The following is a 20853-nucleotide window of genomic DNA, read 5'->3' as shown; positions in this document are numbered from 1 at the left end:
GTGGCACCACCCCTTTGGCTGCCCCTCTGCTCAGCCACCCGCCAGTGTGTCCCCGGGCTCCACCTGCTTGGGCACCTACCTAAAAGCGCAGCCGCCTGACTCCGGCCCCCGAAGCTGCGGCTGAAGGAGCTGTGCCTGCTGGCGTAGGAGGCCGGCCGGCTGGGCAGCCAGGGCAACAGGAAGGCAGGGATCTCCGAGTGCAAGAGCTCCTCGGCCACGAAGGCCACCTCAAACCACTTGCGCTGGAAGCTGGCGAAGTCATCCACCGCCGTCGTGTGCCAGGCAGTGGGCTGCTGCACGGCCACTGGGAAGGGCAGAGGGGAGGGGGGAGCCCTCAGCGCAAGCTCTCGTGCTCTCACCGGTTCACGCCCAACACAACGCTAACAAGCCAGACACAAAAGAGCACGGAGTGCGTGAGGCCGCTTGAGTGAAATGTGCAGAACAGGCCAGTCTTTAGAGACAGAAAGCTGACTGGTAGTGGCCAGGGCCTGGGGGAAGAGGAGTTTCGGAGGGAGCCCTAATGAGGACGGGGTTTCCCTTCAGGGCGATGGAAGAGGTCTGGAACTAGATAGAGGTGGTGGTTGCATGACACCTAGAATACTCCAAGCCACTGAACTGTTCCCTTTAAAATGGTTAGTTTTGGGAACTCCTTGGTGGTCCAGTGGTTAGGACTCGGTGCTTTCACTGCAGTGGCCCAGCCAGGTTCAACCCCTGGTAGGGGAACCAAGATCCCGCAAGCTGTGCCCCACGGCAAAAAAAAAAAAAAAAAAAAAAAGCCAAATAAATAAATAACTAAAATGGTTAGTTTTATGTTATGCAACCTCTCCTTCAATTAAAAAATATTTTATCCCTGGTTTCAGACCTCTAATTTCAGAGCATGTGACAGGGGTTTTTCACCTTGAAGGTAAGGTGGGTGTCTACTGGTCAAACTCAGAATTTAAGGGAAGAGGGGTGATGGACACACTTGGTGTCTACGAGGAAAAAACCTAGACGGATCCACTTCCAATACATGCTTGGATAAGAGCGCCAGTGAGTGGCACCAGCCGCTTCATCTGATGGAGGATTCCCGAAGCCCAGAAGCCGAGAAGCCGTCTGTCTGCAGGGTGGGAGTCACTACCCGCCAAGGTCCCTGTGCGCTCGGGAGGGACTGGAGATACTGGTCGGAACCCTGGGTGCCTGCAGCTCTGATCAGGCTGGAAATTGCTCCCCTTCTGGGAATTCCTTTTATTCATTAAAAAACAAAATACTTGAAATTTATCTTGGAAAGCTTGCTAGTCTTCCTGGGGGAAGAGATGGAGTCTGAAAGCCCAGCAAGTAAAAAGTGCTCTCAGTTAGATGAGAGCTGTCATGTTATACTCAGACCCACCTGCACTGGGTGGCGGTTGGGGGCGCTGTGAGTAAAGACAGAGACCAGCAAGTGAGCTGCGGGCATTTCCTCAGCCTCTTTTAGGCTTACCTTCCATCCACACTGTGCTCATCAAGAATGTACTGTGGCTTTAAGAAACCCTTTGTCACTCTGGTGATGCTCAAAGTAAGTACAGATGCTCAAGGAGGCTGACGGATCCGTCAACTTAGGGGACAGCATCACACGAGAAGCCCGAGAAGCACCGTCATTTAACGGAGCATGTCACCAGGAAACACCTGCCCCATGGGGTGAGGTGAGTTCGTCTCACCTCGCTCAGGCTCTCTGTCCATCACTATCTTGTAGAAATAGAAGCCGTATATGAAGGTCCGCCAGACTTCGCCAGAGGCGTGTGTGATGAGCTGCTCTTCCAGCATTTTCTAGAAGGAGAGACAACGAAGCTCTGAAATTCCTGCAGGGGAACATCTCAGAGGTGCAGCCCTCAGACCCCAGTCTCCACCCCCATCAGCTGTGACGACTGCACTGTGTTAAATGCTGTGCCTGGTGTAAATTATATTATAAAATGCAAATGCATAATACAGTATCATCAGATATTTCAAACATACAGAAAAGTATAAAGAAAATCCAGGTCATACCATCAGCCAACTTCAACTCATTTAACTTTTTGCTATACAGACTTCAGAGCTTTTTGTTTAAAAAAAAAAAAAAAATCTCGGGAATTCCCTGGCAGTCCAGTGGTTAGGACTTTCACTGCTGAGGGTGTGGGTTCGATCCCTGGTCGGGGAACTAAGATCCCGCAAGCTGCGCAGCGCAGCCAAATAAAATAAAATAAAATAAAAAATAAAAAATCTCTATGGATTCTCCCATGTCTCACTCCCCTTCCTCTCTCTCCAGAAATAAATGGTTAGTGAAATGTAATTCTCATGCATGTTTTTAATAATTTTATTATATAGACACGTATTGATCAAACGGCACTGATTCCCCATGGGGGCCTCTGTGTGGACAGGACGGTGTGAACCGACCTCTCCCTTTCCCCTCCTCTTGAGTTTAATTCCAGTTCAGAACAGTGTCATTAAATTCGCGAGTGCTTGCTCAGTGCCTACCATGTTCCAAGCAACACAGCAGGCACTGGTGATGTGGAACCGCACAGTAAGGGATGGTCTGTGCTCGGGGGGCCTGGTCAGGGCGGAGGACGAATGAGATGTGGACAGACCCCACTCTGCTGTGCCCAGTGCTCGACAGATGACGCGCAGGGCGCCAGGAAGATGCTGAGGCAGAGGGAGGGCACTGCCTGGGGATCCTTCACAGAGATTCCCCCGAGGTTCAAAAGCACAGATTCTGCCCAAAACATTTCAGTTCCGGTGGCAGATTATGCCCGATGTTTAAGTCAAGGTAAAGTAGCGTCTTTCGAACCAAGACCTGCTCTATGATTCATTGATCCCAGACAGGCCTCACACTGACTAAAAACAGACTCTTACTCCACCTGGCGACCTCGTTACTGGCGAAGGCCCCCGCTCTGTGGTCTTACCTGCATGATGTCGATGGCCATGGCCTGCGTCTGCACCCCGTCCACGTTGTTCACCAGCCAGTGTACCACCTCCGCACTGATAAAGCAGCATGGTGAGAGGCCCTTCTGCTCAGGGAGCAGCTGGACTCCTGTCCTGAGTTCCAAGGCGGCAACAAGCAGAAAGAGAAGGTAAAAAAGAAGGGACCCTCACTAAAGCATTTGATATCTGAAGTGAGGATCCCCACAGCTCAATTTCTCTACACTAATCCTAGACTCAGAGAAATCCCTGTGACAGGACAGAAGAAGGTGTTACAGGAGAAAAGGAGAAGGGAGAGGAGAGAACCTGGCCTTCAGAGAACACCTATGCTTGTCGGGCATTACACTGGGTAATTTACATGATTATTTCATTCAATCCTCACATCGATCCTGTGAATCAACCATTATAATCCCACTTTACAAGCAAGGTAACAGAGGCTCAGAGAGGTCAAGTAACTTGCCCAAGGTCTCACAGCTGCTGAGCAGTAGTCAGGTATAAACCCACCAAACCACGCTGCCTGAGCACCACCCCAGCTTGGGCCACGGGATCCTCCCACTGCTGCACTCATTCATGAGAGAAGCCACTTACGAGGGGTGCTTCATGGCCTCCAGGATCTCCACCAGGGTGGAGGAGGACGTCAAGGAGCTGGCCGCCAGCTGTTGAGAGCTGTAATACAGAGAAGGAGAGTGAAATTCCCGAGTCTTGACCCTCTTTCTTTGCTTCTTACAGAGCTGGAAACCAGGATGATATGGACACTGAAGGCATTCAAGCAAATTCTGGACAGTTACATCCTGGAGATATCTCACAGGGGGGTTCCTGCTTCCAAAGTGTATACGTTTAAAAAAAAAAAAAAATGATTCAAAGTGGTTTTGTGTCCAAACTTGCTTCCTTTAATAAGCATCTCCCCTCTGAATAATCTGTCAGGCTTGACCCCTTCCAGGAAATCTCTCTAGAAGAATGCTCTGGGCCTTTCACACGTCACATCATTTAATCTCACCAGAGAATGCTAGGTAACATGGTCAGAGCACAGGGGACAGAATCCCAGGATCATCACCACCAGCTGGAGGGCCTCTGGTTTTTCTTGGCCTCAGTTTCCCCGTCTGAAAGCTGGGGATGATACTATTCCTGTCTTCCAGGGTTGCTCTGAGGTTAGTGTGTGTAAAATACTGTGCATGGGACTGACACCCACAAAGTCCAAAACGGTAGACCATACTAAACACAGTAACAGTAACATCCACCCTTTGGAACTTGGAGACGTGAAAAGAGCTGGTGAAGGTCAGAGCTGGGAAGCGTAGGGTCAACATTTGAATCCCGTCTGCCTGCTCCAGCGCCCAGATCTTTCCGTCACCTGCTGCCCGAGTTCTTCCTCGATGGTACTATGGTCCCTTAAACATGCTTAATACTCAGCGACCGAGCCCAGATTACTGGGCATGGGACACACAGGGCCACCCATCACACCAAACCTGGGGCTTATCCGGAAGCTCCTTAAACCCCTCCCATTCCTCAGTCCCAGCCTCCTCTTCCTACTAGGCGGGTCCAGGACCCACTGGAGCATTTCAGAATCTCATGGTTAAAGAAGACTCTAAAGACCCTGGAAGTGAACTAATGCCTGAGTCCTCGTGACAAGAGTCTGGACAGAGGCCGCTCCATTGTGTGAACATCTTCAGTGGCAGAGAGCTTGCTTCCCTGAGGCAGGACCAGCTGCTGGGGAGCTCTTTATCGTGAGATGGAGTGTGTTCTCTGTAATTCAGTCATTGGTCCTGATTCATGTTGTTTTTGGCCTTCTCATCTCCAGCCTAAACATTCCCAGTTCCTCTTCCAAAAGCAGAAGAGAACCTGCCACGTGAGCAACGAGGAAGCAGAGAAGTGCACGCCTTTCCTGTGCCCTGGGCTGCCGGAGCCGAAGCGTCTGCCAGACTTGGCAGGGACGTGGGCCTGGGGAGAAGACAGAGGCCAGACAAGGCCAGGCCTGCGGCTGCCTCCAAACTGACCACCTCTACCAGCCAGTATAGACGAGATGCAGGTAAAACCAACACAGGATGTGTGACATGCAAAGGAAACTGCGTGGCCGCTGACGGGGACCAGCCAGGTGAGCTGCCTCAGATGACCTTCTGCGCTCAGGTGAAAGGTCCAAAGTCATGTCTCTTAGACCATTTAGCTGAGGACCACTCAGTCAGTGCAGTGAGGGAACAAGAGCAGACTGGACAGAATTACGATAAACTGAACGCAGCTGGGAAGGATATAAAAAAGAAGTTTCTCAGATTTGACAACAGCATTAAAAGCTGGGCACTTCCTCCAGCAAATGAGCTCCAAGCAGCTTCTTTTTCCCCTGGTTATTCAGGAACAAGAAAAGAGCCATGGAGGGACTTCCCAGTCGAGTGGTTAGGACTCTGCGCTTCCACCGCAGGGGGCACGGTTCCCATCCCTGGTTATGGAACTAAAATCCCGCATCCCACACAGTGCAGCCAAAATAAAAAAAAAAAAAGAAAGAAAGAAAGAAAAGAAAAGAGCCACATTGGGGCACGATAATCGACCCATTCACTGTTCGTCCATTTCCTCAGGTGGCGTGGACTGACTGCACCTGATATAGGCAAGGCATCGGGCCACGGGCGCCCCGTGCGGCAGGACGGGTTCGGCTCTGGGCCCCCTTCCCGAAGCCCACTCCTGCACAGTGCCTGATGCTTCTCTGTGTCTCTGCGGCAACCTCTTAGCTGTCCTGTGAGGAAGGCAGGGCACTGACCACTAGCCCTGTCGAAAGGTGCTGGTGAGGACTGACTGTCTGGGCTCCCAGATATAACTTGTGGCTGAGTCAGACCTTGGGCCTGGGATCCGGACCCCCAGCCTCTGCAGCCTTTGAGGTCAGACCAGCCCCACCGCCCAGGAGCATGAGTTTGGCCTTTATGAGTCTCACCTGCTGTCACTGGAGTTTGCAGAGGGGAAGCCCTGTTCCCCTGAGCTCTGCGAGTTCCCAAAGGTCTGGCTGTTGCCTCTGTCCACGGACTGGCCTGTGCTCACCCCCAGACTGGTGCTGTCCAACATCGGGGTGGCTGTCTGGTCCACAGACACCTGTAGGAGATTTAAAAGTTAACACCAAAGGGAAAAAAAAAATCTTTCAGGCTATTCACACGCACGATCTTTCCCATTCCTCTCATTCCCAGTCCCCACTAGTCCCTGGTTGAGGAGCTAAAGGAGTCCAGGGACCACCCTGGTGGCGTGTGCCCCCTTCGATCGGAGCCAGTGCGGGGGGCAATTCCTGTGCCCCAAACCGAGGCCACGGGAGGCCAAGGTGCACAGTGAACCCCTGGGACCAGGACCTGACTCAAACCACAAGATTTACACTAAAGAAAACCCCCACCAAAGGAGTAAAGAAGTCAGCATCATTCCTCGGGGTTGGGAGAAGGGAGAGAGCACGGTTAGAGACAAGCAGCTCTCCTGGCCCCCAGTCTTCCTCACTGGCGTCTGTCGCAGGTGCAATCAGTCTTCCCATTTGCCCAGGTTCACAGCTCAGGTGCATCTGAAGCTCCCTTCTCCAGCTTCACCTCTAAAGAGAGGCCTCTCCTGTGGCCTCCCCTCTGCCAACTCCCACGACCCCTCAGGCATGGCTGCCCCACCGCCTGGCTCCCACTGACCCCCCCCAAATCACACACACCCTACCTGTGAGCACTCCAGCTTCATCTTCCTAAAGGATAGCTCCAATCCCATCACTCCGTTACTCTGAAATCTTTCAAGTCTCCCCACGAGCTACCGAACTGAGAACCGACTCGTGGCACCGGGGCTCTGGCTCAAACTGCCCCGCCCACGCTCACCCACGGCTCTGTTTCCAGCCGAGTCAACCCTGTGCGTTTAATCCTGTCTGTGTGCCCCACCAACCTGGGACGCCCTTCCCCGCCACCACAGGCTACAAACGCTGTGTTTCAAATGCTGCTCCCTTAGTGAAACGTTCCCTGACTCACTCTGCCCCCATCCCCAAACAGAAACTGTCTCTCTACTTTGGGTCTCTGACCCCTGCCTGGGAGCTGCCAGGTTTTGCTTCATGTCATGGTTTTCTATCTGTCTCATTCCCTTTAAACAGCTTGGAGGGCAGGACTATGACCTGCCCACCTAGAGAGGCTGCACCCCACAGCAAACATCTGGAGAGAACAGCAAGCCTTCCAGAGCACTTCTGGAAAAATCTAAGACTCCTAGTCCCTCTTACATGGGGTTCTCGAGTACTTCCAGAATGTAGCCTTATATTATCAGATACTCAATTGGATGATGGAAAAATCACTCCTTCTAAAACAGGGTATCTCGGAACTTCCCTGGTGGCGCAGTGGTTAAGACTCCACGCTCCCAATGCAGGGGCCCCGGGTTCGATCCCTGGCCAGGGAACTAAACCTCACGTGCATGCGGCAACTAAGAGTTCACATGCCACAACTAAGGAGCTGGAGAGCCGCAAGTAAGGAGCCCACCTGCTGCAACTAAGACCCAGCTCAACCAAATAAATAAATAGTAAAAAATAATAATAATAAAATAAATAAAACAGGGCATCTCAACCACGGCATTACTGCCGTTAGGGGTCAGATAAGCCTTTGTTGTGGGGACTGTCCTGTGCATCCTGGGGTGCTGAGCAGCATCCCTGGCTCCTACTCACCAGATGCTAGTGATGACCCCTTATCATCTCCCTCTGCTCCAGCTGTGACAAATAAAAATGTTTCCAGGTATTACCAAACGTCCCCTAGGAGACAAAATCACCCCTGGTTCTAAAAGAACCAATTTGCTCTCCTACATCAGGCTCAATGAACTGCCAGAACAAAAAGGACCAACAAGTCTTTGCCAGCACCATAAATACTGAGAAATGCAGCAAGGAGCAGCTTGCAATTACCAGCCACCACCTGCCCCCAACCAGTAAGACTTAGGAATAGATGCTACACTGTAAAATTAAGTTAGAAGCTAACGGAGGGGACTAGACTCAGTTCTCAGGCACAGAAGCCTCTAGGTGCTGCCTCTCTGGTGGGGTCATCTCTCGTCTACTGCCCCTGAGAATTGCCCCACCAGCCTGAACCAGGAAGTGGTTAAGAGTTATCCTCTAAATCAGAAATTGGCAAATATTTTCTGTCAAGAACCAGATGGTAATTATTTTAGGCTTTGTGGGCTATAAAGCCTGTTGAAACTTATACAGTTTCTGTATAAGTGAAAAAGCACAAAAGCAGCCATCGATGATGTAAATGAAGGGGGTGTGGCTCTGTCCTGATAAAACTTTATTGACAAAAGCAGATGGTGGGCCAGATTTGCCCCACCCCTGCTCCATATCACACAACGTCCATCTTTCAAGAGGCTGCTCAGATGGGACTCCTCTGGTGGTCCAGTGGGTAAGACTCTGCACTCCCAATGCAGGGGGCCCAGGTTCAATCCCTGGTCGGGGAACTAGATCCCACATGACATGCCGCAACTAAGAGCCTGCGTGCTGCAACTAAACATGCCTCAGTGAAGATCCTGGGTGCCACAACTAAGACCCAGTGCAGCCTAAATAAACAAATATTAAAAAAAGAAAAAAAAAAAAGAGGCCGCAGAGAAAGGCATTTTGCTCAGATCTTAATACCAGGAAAAGTTATGCTTCTCCCCAACAACTGGTTTGTCTTTATCTCATGACCACTCTGAATCCTGGAACAGATGTTTCCCACTTTTCTTTGGCTACCAGGAAGTGCAGAGCTGAATTTAGCAGGAAACTCTAAGTACGTTATAAGACCTCGTAGGATGTCCTGTCTTATTTTTTCTTTTCCTGAATTTCCCCATCTAGTCACATTTTTATTCTGGAGGTTGCATTTATTTCCATAATCCACCTGAAGAAACTTTTTGGAATAAGACCAGTGGGAAAAGACAGACAAGGAGGGCTAGATGGACAGAACCGCCATCGTCTCACACGGAGAGCTGAAAAGAGCCAAGCAGAGGGAGGTGCTTGGTCTGGGATGGGTTTTGTCTTAGGAACCTCATTCAAAACCTTCCTTACAGAAGGACCCCATTAAACCTGGGCAGATGGGACCTTCCAGAGGTGAGTTTAATCTCCCATCTCCTCTTTGGAGTGGGCTAGATTTAGTGACCTGCTTCCAGAGTATAGAAAGGGGAAACAGCAGCTTCACAGTGGAGACAGCTGGCAAGTACCACATCACCAAGTGATGACGGTTCACATCACCAGTGATGTTGTGTGGACCTTGTGGACCTCCATGGGATGTGATGAGATGGGTACTTCACCTCTGAGGATTCTTTTCAAAAACCTATAACTCCCGTCTCGCCATGAGAAAAACATCAGACCAACCCAGATTTGGAGACTTTCTACAGGATATCTGGCCAGGACTCCTCCAGACCATCAAGGTCATTAGAAAAAAACAACCCAAAAAACAAGGAAAGACTGAGAAACTGTCACAGACCAGAGGAGACTGGGGAGACATGGCAGCTAAATGCAACGTGGTGCCCCCGATTGGACCCTGGAACAGAGAGGACGTTCACAGAAAAACCAGTGAAATCCAAATAAAGTTTGGCATTTAGTTAATTAAACAAACAAACCAACAACCCTCACTGGCAACACCAACCCCTTCTCCTCCTGCCTTCCCACACACCCAAAGCTGTGGGAGAAGCTGAGAGAGGGGGCTTTCCCAAGGATGCCTCTGAGATGAGCATCAACCACAACACATGCCCCCATGGCCCCCAACCCCGTGCCTGTCAGAGCCCTGCTTGCTCCTGCTGGAGTACAACCAGCCACCAGGACACAGCAGGACCTGCCAGCCCAGCCCTCAACTGTGCATTGAGGCCAGTGTCCCACCTGAAGACGAGGTGGGTTAAGCAGGGCTCCTGGCCTCCAGCCACCCAGCACCATCCGGGCACAGAGAGGCCTCATAAAAGCACTCATGATGGAATCCCATATACCTTGTAGAGCTGGAGAATAACCCCAGCCCCACAGCCAGGATGTTTTCCAAGGTTTAATATCATCAGGGAAGGAAGGAATATCACCCCTCATCAAAACCCTCCCCTGGAGTTTGCGATTGACATGTACACACTGTTATATTTAAAATGGATAACCAACAAGGACCTATGGTATAGCACAGGGAACTCTGCTCACTATTACGTAACAACCTAAATGGGAAAAGAATTTGAAAAAGAATAGATACATGTATATGTATAACTGAATCACTTTGCTGTTCATCTGAAAGTAACACAACATTGTTAATCGGCTATACTCCAATATAAAATAAAATGTTAAATGAACAAACCCCCCCAAAAAACAAACTTCCCCTGCCCTCATGGTGCTCACCATCTGGGGGTGAGGAGGGGGGAACAGACATCAAACAAGCAACGTCCACAGGGTGTCGTGTTCATCCCTGTATCTCCCACGGCACTCAGCATAGCTCAATTTAATTTCATGTCAGTACAGAGCGCTCCCTTACTACATCTTACACGGGATCATTTTTTTTTTAATGGTGGGTAACATAAACTCCTCATCTCTGTTTGCTGTTTCCAATTCCAGGAACTTATCCACTTCTGTTCTTCCGGTGAATTCCACCACGTGAACCTGTGTGGAGTATTATAGGATGTATAAAACAATTCTCTCCCGGCTCTGTTGATTTTTCTTAAGTTAAATTCTAATCTAAGTCTGAAGCTTTTCACAAGAGGGTCTATTGTTAGAAAGTAAAAGGTTAAAAACTCCAACCGGAGTCTGTTTTAAACCACAAGGGCAGGTTGCCTCCTACGGATGGTGATTGCTGGATTAGGACTCAGAGGCCCCGACGGGGACCCACCCAGGGTCGCGCTTTCACTGGGAAGAGCCCAGCACAGACCCGAGATGCCCTCTGGCCTCCCAAGAAAGGGAAGACACCAGTGTGAACTACAGAACAGTGGAGGGGCTCTGCCACTCGCTAGTTCCAGGCCCTCTGACCAGGCAACATATTTAAGCCTCAGTTTCTTCATCTGGAAAATGGGGTGATAGTACGTGTACCTCATGGACTCACAGGCTGTTTGCAAAGCCCTTTGCACAGTAGCTGGCAGAGCAGGTCTTCAATCCATGTTGGTTTTCTCACTTCCACCGAATAAGGGTTCCTAAACCTTTGACCCGAACCTCCCACGTCCGTCCTCCTGAGCCTGCCCTGCTCTGCATAAACCCTCTCCTCCCTTTCAGATATCTGTGACCAGGTCAATCACATATACTCAGGGGCCTCAATAAAGGGCAGGGAGCCCAAGTTCTCTTCACCAAGATCTGTCAGCACAGCAATGACCGATGCTAATTATGGGGTGGGGGTAATGAATCAAGCCTCTTGGTCCTGATTTAAATCCCAGCTCAACCCTGTACTGTGTGAAGCACAAGTTCTTTGGCCCTCAATTTCTCCATCTGTAGAACTGGGATAAAACTTCTGCTTACCTCATAGGCTATGCTGTGAGGATGAGATGAAATAATACTATGAGCCTGGCACATAGTAAGTGAAGAGTTTTAAGGCTTGGAAGCCCCTTGAGATGGGTCCAAACCCTTTATGTGACACGCGAGTTCAGGACAGTCCAGAGGCGAGCTGCCCAGGGTCGCACACCCTCAGTCTATGACAAAGCACGTGCCTGGTAGTAATTGATTGCTCTGTTTTTCACCACTTCCTGCCGCACTGCTATAAATTTATCTGCTTGTACTAGGAAGAAAAAAATAAGAGTTCTGTCCTTAAGTCAGCATGTATCATGTTGCTTATGTCATATGGACAAAAACACCTAAATAGGAAGATGCTGTCCCGTGGCCAAGAGTCAGTGGCAACACATGACAAAGACGGGGACACATAAGCCACACGTGCCAGCATGTTTTCTGACGTTAATCTCCTCATCCCCCTGTGTCACCACAAACACCAAGAAAGAAAATGCACCTCTGAGACTGAATTCAGTTTCAACTGCCCCTCAAACTCGGCTTCGGCCCAATTCCATGCGTTCAGAGCCGAGCTGAAGGCCAGGTCGCGGCTTCTGCGACGGACAGGCATGCACGGGCCTCGGGGCCCTGGGGTTGGACTGACCTGCGGGTAGAAGGTGGACGATGCTGTGCGCGGGCTGCGGACAAACTCCATAAAGAAGGCCCCGTCCTGAGGTCAGAGCGGCAGGAAGCGGCAGCAGGTGCGAGAGGGCGGAGGGACGGAACGCGGCCCAGCAGCGAACCATCGGGGAAGGAGTGGGGGACAAGAGCAAAAAACAAAAACAAGGAGGGAAGGAGAGAAAGAAGGGCACATGAGGGGAAAGGGGGGAAAAAAAAAAAAGAGAGGGAGAGAGAGAGAGAAAGAGAGAGAGATCCACCCAGGAGGAAAATATCCAAATGCGAAGCATTAGCAGAAACTCACACCTTCCTGGGCAGACTATCCCAGTGGGGTGGGAGCCAGCACCTGGGGGAGAAGGTGTGTCCAAGCGCCTCAGATCTCATCAGAGCCTGGCTTGGCTGCCTGCGTCCTCCCACATAGCTCTGAACATCCTCAGACCTATGCCGAGGGGAGAAGGCCGCAGGGCAGCTTGCAGAGGGGGGCACGGGGCAGGACCGGGGGCAGCGTCCTGGCCTCCCGCCTGGCTGGGTAACCAGCAGGCCTCTGGGAGATGCACGGAGGCCTGACGTTTGCGTTTCCGCCTGTAACATGGCAGCCAAATGGGAGAAGAGGATTCACTGCAGGAAAAGTTCTTGTTTAATTTTCCGAGCAACCTGGGGACACAGGAGCAGCAATACCTTCTCCTCCACTGGTTGTGTAACAAAATCGTATGCAGTCCCCGGGAGGGGCTCCCGAAGCAGCCTTCCCCTCCCCACCCTATTCTTGTGGGGTTCAAGTTGCCATGTACTTGAAACATAAATGACAGAGAGAACTTTTCCAAAGACCCACTCCCTCCCTCTTTCTTAAGGTCAAGAAGTGTCCTCTTGTCCCTTCAAAATCTTTTTACTTTTTATGCTTTATTATCACTGAAATTCGGAAATGCCACTTGATACACCTGAAGGTCCCTGCTTTCTTACAACTTTTTAAATTCTAAAAGTAGAATCACTGAAGTATTTCGGTGTCCATTTTACCAGGACTGCTGCCACGCCCATCAGCCACTACGAGCTCAAGTAACGAGCCGAGGAAACGCGTGTCTGCAGAGAGGCACACTCGGGTACCCTCTACGCATCCTGACACAGCTGCTGCCTGGAGAGCGCTGGGCCATCTCCTAACACCTCTGCTTCTCCTGGACCACTTGGGAATCTACACCCAGCAGACCGATGGCAATCCACATGGATTTCAGTGTCCAGCTGGAAGATGAAGGGAGTGTTCCAGACCACGATCTCCTATTTGGCAGTTGGTGTATTTTAACCATAATGCTTGTGGTTCTGTAATTTCTGTACTTCTCAGTACTGTCCCCCGCACTGTTTCTAATCCTCAAAGACGGCAGTGGGTGGACGTAACGGCTAGTGAACAGCACACAGGCACTTATGTGTTCTCAAGTTCTATTTGCGTCCCTTCTCTGCCAGAACATACAGAAGCAGAGGTGCTAACGCTGCTGAGATGATGTACCCGTGAGTGAGGACAGGTGAAAAGACTTTCTTCACCAACAGGTCATTCCTGACGCACAGACTATCCTTGGGACTGTACCTAGAGTCACTGCCTTAGAGCTGGGTTTGCGGAAACGACAGCCTACAGCCAAATCCAGTCACCTGGTTATTCCAGCCTGTGAGCTGAGAACCATTAAGATTTTAAATGGTTACAGAAGAGCCCACACAATAGCCTTGATCCTCCCTCTCAGCCCACAAAGCCTAAAATATTTATTGAGGTTTGCTGTCTCTGGCCTATGGATGCTACACACTGCCTGCAGCCTCAGTTGCTACTTTTTCTCAGATTTTAATCCCTCCATCCTAGAAGTCTAATTCTAGGAACTTATCCTGAAGAAACAATCAGAGATGTGGTCAAATAATTATGTGCAAGGATGTTTGCAGTATTACTTGTAATTGTGATACACTGCAGAATAATTATACAAACTTATGGAATAATTGCCAAAAACTATTTTTAAAAATCAGAAACCACCATTATTTTAAACAAAAAATGAAGTTATAAACAAAGGTCTATCCATATGATGAAATATATAGTTATTTTTTAAAATCATACTTTGGAGAAACAATGACACGGGGAAATTTTCACGATGTGGAAGTAAAATAAATAAATATGCAGATAGATATACAAGTTGACCACAACGTTGAAAAATAAAATACATCTATAGAATCTCCTTCATCTCCGAGAGAGACCAGGTAAGAGAATGTGCGGCCAGCTCACCCTGCCACATCAGAACGATCTCAGATTCTGAATTTCCAAGGAGAAGGAGTTGGCAGAGACACATCTACTGGTCTTAAATGCTACAACAAGCTTGACCTGTGGAGTTTTTGGCTCCTCTACTGTACTCGCTATTCTGTATGGAGGCCAAAGCCTCAGGTTTGGTTTCCATCTCCCAGGATGCTCCCATCTGACTACTTCTCAGGAGTCTAAGCAAACTGATGGGAATTTCATTCACCAAAGAGTGAGCTCTCCCAGAAGCTGCTTCAGTCATTTTCTACCTCCCTCCCCCCACCAGGAGGGCTGAAGATGGGACTGAAGGAAAACCAGAGGCCAGTGTCACAGCTTGAGCCAGATCTCAGATCGATAGAGTTTAGCTTGACTGATTTACATCTGCTTTCGTCTAGCAGTTAGCGTCCTTACAACCGTGAGCAGGCAAGTCCCTCCATCAAAATAGCAGTGCTGCAAAAGTTTCCTCCAAATCCTCAGCACACTTAGTCCTGGACTCATGGGCTGTGTGTTACCCTCCATACCGGGTCCCTGAGCGCACACGCCAGCCCCCCGCCAGAGGGGCTCCTTTACCTTTCGTGGGCTGTCCACGTAGGTGGGAGTCATGGCTACGCCGCTGCTCTCAGCCGGGGGGGCGGAGCTCTTGCCCCCATGCACCGCCACCTGCTGTTCTCCCAGGCACCTGAGAGGGGGGAAAACACAGGGCGGTCCTTACTCAGAGCCCCCTGGGGAAGGACCCATGTTAGCCACAACGAAGCGAAGGCAGCAGTTGCCAGCACCTTCGAAACATGCTCTTCCGCTTTGTTAATCCTCAGGCCCTACGTGGTGCCCTTAATTTCATTCATTGTCCTGAACGCTCAACAGCTGCCACGGAAAATCAGAAAACAGCTCAATTTTAAAAGCCTCTTGGCAGCACCTGGGCTTATGTATTACTTTGAAAAGGCAAGTGACATGGTTTGAGTGACTCCGTCCATGAACACCATTTTTTTAACTCTCTGGGAGAAACTTTTTCTCAGTTTTTATTAAATATACCAGCAGAAGCACATTCTGAACGTTAGGGCTGCATTACCATTAGGCATTAACTAAACAGGGTGAAATGTGTCGACTCTTTATACATTTTGAAGATTCGTTAATCTCGCAAACGCACACACTTGAGCCCTCCACACCCCCCAAAAAAATGCCACACTCTAATCTAACAGGCATTATCTCAGACACAAGACAACTATGGTTTTCTTATGACCTCTCCTCCCATCTCAGTTCTGGTATCCATAAATGCCTACTTTCACATATATTTTCCTAATTTTTTTTTCCATACTAAGATAAGCCATGAACTATGGTAACTTAAACGCCCCCCCAAATTAGACTGTTTTAATATACCATTGAATGTTTATTTGGTAAGTTCCATGAGGCTCACATTACAGTCTAAAATGCTTCGTTGTTACCATAACACACACTTCTTGTGGTGGGCACTTCGAGGCGCCACCCAGACCCTCTGCCGTGGCCCTGATGACATGGGAGCTGGGCGTGTTGTCCCCCTCCAGAGACGGCCCAGCTGCAGAGCCCGAGCCCCTCCCTGGGCTGCCTGTGGACAGTGAACCGTCACCAAGGGGTGTAAAGTCCTGGCCCTGTTGGTCCAACGCAGCTCATCTCCGAACGTGGCTCTAGCTCCAGAGCTTGAGGGAGGTGCCCGAGGCCGTCACTAGGCTTTCTTGCATCTCAGCTTCTCCCTCTGTCCCCTCCGCCTTCCGCCCCCTCCCTCCCACGGGGGCTGAGCCCACAACTAAACTCCGTCTCCATCCGTTTCCCCAGGAAGCCAATTTGTGACATTTCCCTCGTCTTAAATCCTGACACATCTCTTACTGATGGTGAAGTAACCTCATATCGGAGATTAAAAATCAGTTTCCATAGTAACCTGTTACACTCTCTCTTTTTGGTTTTTGTCATGGAAAATTTTCAAACCCATATGAAAATAAGGAGGATAATGTAATCGAACTCTTATCTACCTGGACCCCAGAATTATTTATTGATAGAGCCAATTTTGTTTCATCTATCCCTACCTACCCGATTATTTGGAAGCAAAACTCACACACGCTATTACTTCATCCATAAACATTTCAGTATATATTGTATCTTTAAAAGATTTTAGGACTTCCCTGGGGGCGCAGTGGTTAAGAATCCACCTGCCAATGCAGGGGACACGGGTTCGATCCCTGGTCCAGGAAGATCCCACATGCCACAGAGCAACTAAGCCCGTGTGCCACAACTACTGAGCCTGCATTCTAGAGCCCGCGAGCCACAACTACTGAAGCCGGTGCACCCAGATCCCGTGCTCTGCAATGAGAAGCCACCGCAATGAGAAGCCCGCACACCGCAACTAGAGAAAGCCCGCGTGCAGCAATGAAGACCCAATGCAGCCAAAAATAATAAATAAATTAAAAAAAAAAAAGATTTTACTGTGTGTTTGTTCAAAACAGGATTCAGTTAAAATCCCTACACTGTACTCAGTTATGTCTCTCGAGTCTTCTTTAAGCTAAAAGCTCCGCTCATCCCTCCATACCCCTGCAATTTATTTGTGAAAGAAAGTAGCTCACTTGTCCTGTAAATTTACAGTCTGGATGTGCTGATCATATCCCTTTATTGTTTATCGTGTTCCTCTGCGCCCCATACTTCCTGAGCACTAGAAATTATATTTAGAGGTTTGAGCACATTTAGGTTTGATGGGGCAGTAATTCTTCCTCAGTGTGTTGTGTGCTTCTACGTGGAGGCCCACAGCATCTGGCGATGTGAGCGGTCACTGGTGATCTCTGCTAGGTCCGTGAGCGCATGAGAGCCCACATGCGGTAATGTTCCAGTGCTCCTTCTGGACCCATTAGCTGGAATATTGGAGAGAGACACCTCCTGCACCAATCACTTGGGTACTCTGAGGTGTAATTCATATAAGAAAAGCAGACCAAAAGCTTGACTCTGCCTGGTCCATGTACAGCGCACTGTTTCTGCACCACATCGCGGTGTGTTCTTCTGGGCCTCATCCGGAAACACACACTGGGCCGCTCTCCTGCGCCTCCTGGGGGCCGTGGCCTAGCCCGTGGCTGGGACGGTGGTGGCTGGAAGCTTCGGTTGCCCTCCAGGGTCTCCTCGTCTGATGCACATGACAACCCCCATGTACTGAGCTGCCATCGACGTGCTGACCCGTGGACTAGTAGTCGGGGATTCAGAGACAAGTAGGACCCGTCCTTGCCCTTGGAGGTTCCTTGTCTCACGGCTCAGGGGAGGGGACGTCACAAAAGGACCAGCTATACTGTGCAAGCCCACACGTGAGAACATGCATGGGGCACGCTGCCATCTTCCCAGAGGCTGTGACGATTGCCACGTGGGCTCTCTCCCTGCTCTGACTCCCTGACATCAGTTTATCCCCATCTAACAGCAGCCGCAGAGCTGCGGATTGGCACCTGCAGCCCAGACTGCCCACAGCCACGCTCCTGGGGCCTCTGCCTCCCATGAGAGCCTGACAACAGGTGCATGTCTCCAGGCAAAGACCCAGGGGAAATGGAGGAAACAGACACGCGTGGTAAGATGACAGGACTATGGGTGAAACTTCTGAAACTCTTCTTCGTATGGCTATAACAGTTTTCCATAATAAAATTGGATCTGCTTGGTGTAGCAAAACAATAAAGAAAAACACAAAGTAAAAAATGCTGTGTGCGCAAACGTTATGTAAATGTCTGGCTCCCTCTGCTCGGCCTCCGGCTCTGAGAAAACGCACCACATCACCCGGGAGCGGTCATCTGCGGGGAGAATAAAGCTCGGGGCTCCCTGTCCTGCCTCCTGCTGTGGGGTCAGCTGAGCTCCCCACACACACCCAGGGACACTGCCACCCCAAGCTACCCGTCCTCTTCGAGTCTGAGCAGAAAGAGGCTGCTGGGGTGCACTGAACGATGACTCACTGACACATTAAAGTAAGATTCCCCTGCCCCCAACTTCACACCCCTCCCAGCAACATATGTTCCCTGTTCTTTTTTCCAGCGGGAAAGGTCTGTGATTAGCTACAGGGACAACCTGCCAGGTGGAGTTCTGGGGTCTTTCCTTGGTCAGATAAAGGTATTTTCTGGAGGCCCCAGCGCCCTCAGTAATGAGCCTGACCTACCCCAGCTCTCCTCCTCTCATCTGCTCCCCTGTCACCCCGGCCATGCTCTTCCCTTCTCTCCCCGCATCGCTTCCTCTCCATCCCATCCTCACCCTCCAGCCTCTGCTGCCTCTTGCCTGGACTAGTGAGGCCTCTGCCTCCTGGGCCCACCCACCAGGCCTTCCTATACGCAGGACCCATCTCTGCAAACACCACTTCTGCCAAAGATGCTGAATGAATATTACATGATATTAAGGAACTGCTGTGACTTTTTAGGTAAATTATGGTATTACAGTTTTGTTTTAGGAGTACTTATCTTTCAGAGATGCACACTGAAATATTATAGACAAAGGGGTGTGATGTCTGGAATTTCATAAGAAATAAAAAGGAAGATGAGAGCAAGCGGGATATAAATGAAACAAGATTGGCCGTGAGTTGATAATCATTGAAGCTGGGTGATGGGTAAACAGGGATTTATTACACGAGTCTACTTTTTTTTAATCTGCTTGAAATTTTCCATTAAAATAAACTTTCAAAGGGTCGCTCTTGCTATGAGAATGTGTAAGAACAGCCTGGAATCCAACTTCCCATGCTGTCTTTGCAACTGCATCTCCCACTGGGCCTCGGGCTCACTCATGTTACCTTCTGAAAGCTTAACATATTTGGGCTCCTGCGGGCATGGCACGGACCCCCTCACCAGACAGACACCAGGAAGTACAGCAGGGCTCTGATCTGGCTGGAAGGATGGAGGGGGCAGGGAAGGCCTCCCAGAGTAGGTCCCACCTGCTCGTGGCAATGTTTTCTCCTTTTCCCCAAGTCCTCCCCCTACCCCCCGTATAAATGTGTCCCTTTCTACAAGGACATCTTAAATCCTACCTCCTGTGACACTGTCCCTGCCCTCCCAAAGCAAGATGTGGTCCCACCGGGGTCCTAAGAGCTGCAGCACCTACTGTTTACAAAGGGACCACACACTCAAATGCCTAGAAAAGCTGGTCAGGTGGCCCTTGTCTGAGGGGCCAAGACAAGTCCAAGAGCAGACGGCGTGCTGGTTCTACGGTAAACCAGGGACATAAGTCCACCTAAAGTGCCAGCCCATCGTGGCTGGGCTTGAACGTGGATCCAGTGCTAACTGAGCCTCCACCACTTTGAGCAAAGCTGGATTTTACATATTACCCATAATACAATTTCGTATTACATTATCTATATTTTTTATACAATATAACCATAATGTTATATATTTTTTCATGTAAGAATTCATTAAGAAATCAAGATTTTTATATGAAATCTTCAAATGAAAAAAATTTGGCTCAAATATTTAAAAAATATTTTGTGTTTTTAGGGCAACGAAACTACTCTATAATGGTGGCTACGTGTCATTATAAGTTTGTCTAAACCCATAAAATGTGCAACACCAAGAGTGAACCCTGATGTAAATAAACTGTGCTCTTTGGGTGACTATGATGTGTTAATGCAGGTCCATCGATTGTACCAAATGTACCGTTCAGTGAGGGATGTGGATAATGTGCAGGGACAGGGTGTAGATGGGAACTCTCTGTACCTTCCACTCAATTTTGCCTTGAACCTAAAACTGCCCTAAAAAAGAAAGTCTATTAAAAATACAAAACAAACAAAAGACCAACCAACCAACAAAAAAACACCTTGTGAACCAAACCAACTGTATCTGCAGTTCAAATCAAGCCCCAGACTGCAAGTTTTTAACTTCTGACCTACTTCATGACATTAGACACTTACCAGGTATTAACCTAGCTTTCTTTTCACGTATGTGTCTTTTTGTCAGTTACTGGCTCCTTGGTAGACAGAAGTCACATTTCACCGCAATGGGGTCTGGGGGATGGGAACGAGTCTCTGTCCACCAGGCACTTACTTCTGAGTGGCTTCCATTTCCAGCAGGGCAGACAGAGCTGAGGTTCCCTTCTTCCCAACCGGGGGGCCGGTCGACTCGAGGGAGTGGGTGGGGATGGGCCCAGCCATCTGTAAGCCTTTCATGGCGGCCCCTTTCTAAAGCATAGAGGAGGAGACAGGCCATCAGATGCTGCTGCGTCTGCTGTGCCTCAGGCTCTGGGAGCCCATCAATGCAGTCGGGGAAGACGGGGTCTCAGGATCAGGAAATGCCAGGAAACGGCTTTTCACTTGAACTGAAGGTCCCAAATAGCTGTGGACTCAAAACACACTGCCTCCTTGAGGCGGTTTACGTATAGCATCTCATTTTATTCTCAATCACCGGCTCAAGGAAGTAAATAACGTCACATCTAATTTATGGAAAAAGAAGCTAAGTCTCAGAGAAGTGAAGTACTTATCCCAAATCGCACTGCAGCTGGAATTCAAACTCCAGTTAACTGACTTCAAAACCAACGTTCTTTCCACTACATAAGCTCTCCCAGAAGTGATGCTGTGTACAAGAGGCAGCTGGCCTGGGTTAAAGAACACTGAACTTGAGGTTAAAAACAAAAAATAAAAACACGGCTGATGATGGAACACTACTCAGCAATGGAAAGGAATGAACAGTGGATTTGAGCGACAAGTTGT

General features: G+C 49.5%; 1 protein-coding gene across 13 annotated transcripts in view; it reads right to left on the bottom strand.

Annotated features, from left to right (window-relative positions):
* DEPDC5 (DEP domain containing 5, GATOR1 subcomplex subunit) overlaps positions 1-20853 on the bottom strand; it is a 91885-nt gene that overhangs the window by 13662 nt on the left and 57370 nt on the right. For 4 of the 13 annotated variants that reach the window (XM_082353050.1, XM_082353046.1, XM_082353051.1 and 1 more), the window contains 8 exons: positions 20192-20325; positions 14757-14865; positions 11775-11918; positions 5819-5973; positions 3496-3573; positions 2892-3024; positions 1674-1782; positions 80-304 (listed from right to left, as the gene is read on the bottom strand). In XM_082353050.1, the coding sequence (XP_082209176.1) occupies positions 80-304; positions 1674-1782; positions 2892-3024; positions 3496-3573; positions 5819-5973; positions 11775-11918; positions 14757-14865; positions 20192-20325 (1087 nt within the window). Of the gene's footprint in view, positions 1-79; positions 305-1673; positions 1783-2891; positions 3025-3495; positions 3574-5818; positions 5974-10192; positions 11550-11774; positions 11985-14756; positions 14866-20191; positions 20326-20853 lie in introns of those variants that run through there. The other 9 variants (XM_082353052.1, XM_082353053.1, XM_082353054.1 and 6 more) reach the window with 7 other exon arrangements.

The sequence above is a fragment of the Balaenoptera borealis genome (genome assembly GCF_965194805.1).
Source record: "Balaenoptera borealis genome assembly, chromosome: 14".
In the NCBI taxonomy this organism is placed as follows: Eukaryota; Metazoa; Chordata; class Mammalia; order Artiodactyla; family Balaenopteridae; genus Balaenoptera; species Balaenoptera borealis.
Note: the sequence above shows the minus strand (reverse complement) of the source record. Positions and strands in the feature narration are given on the sequence as shown.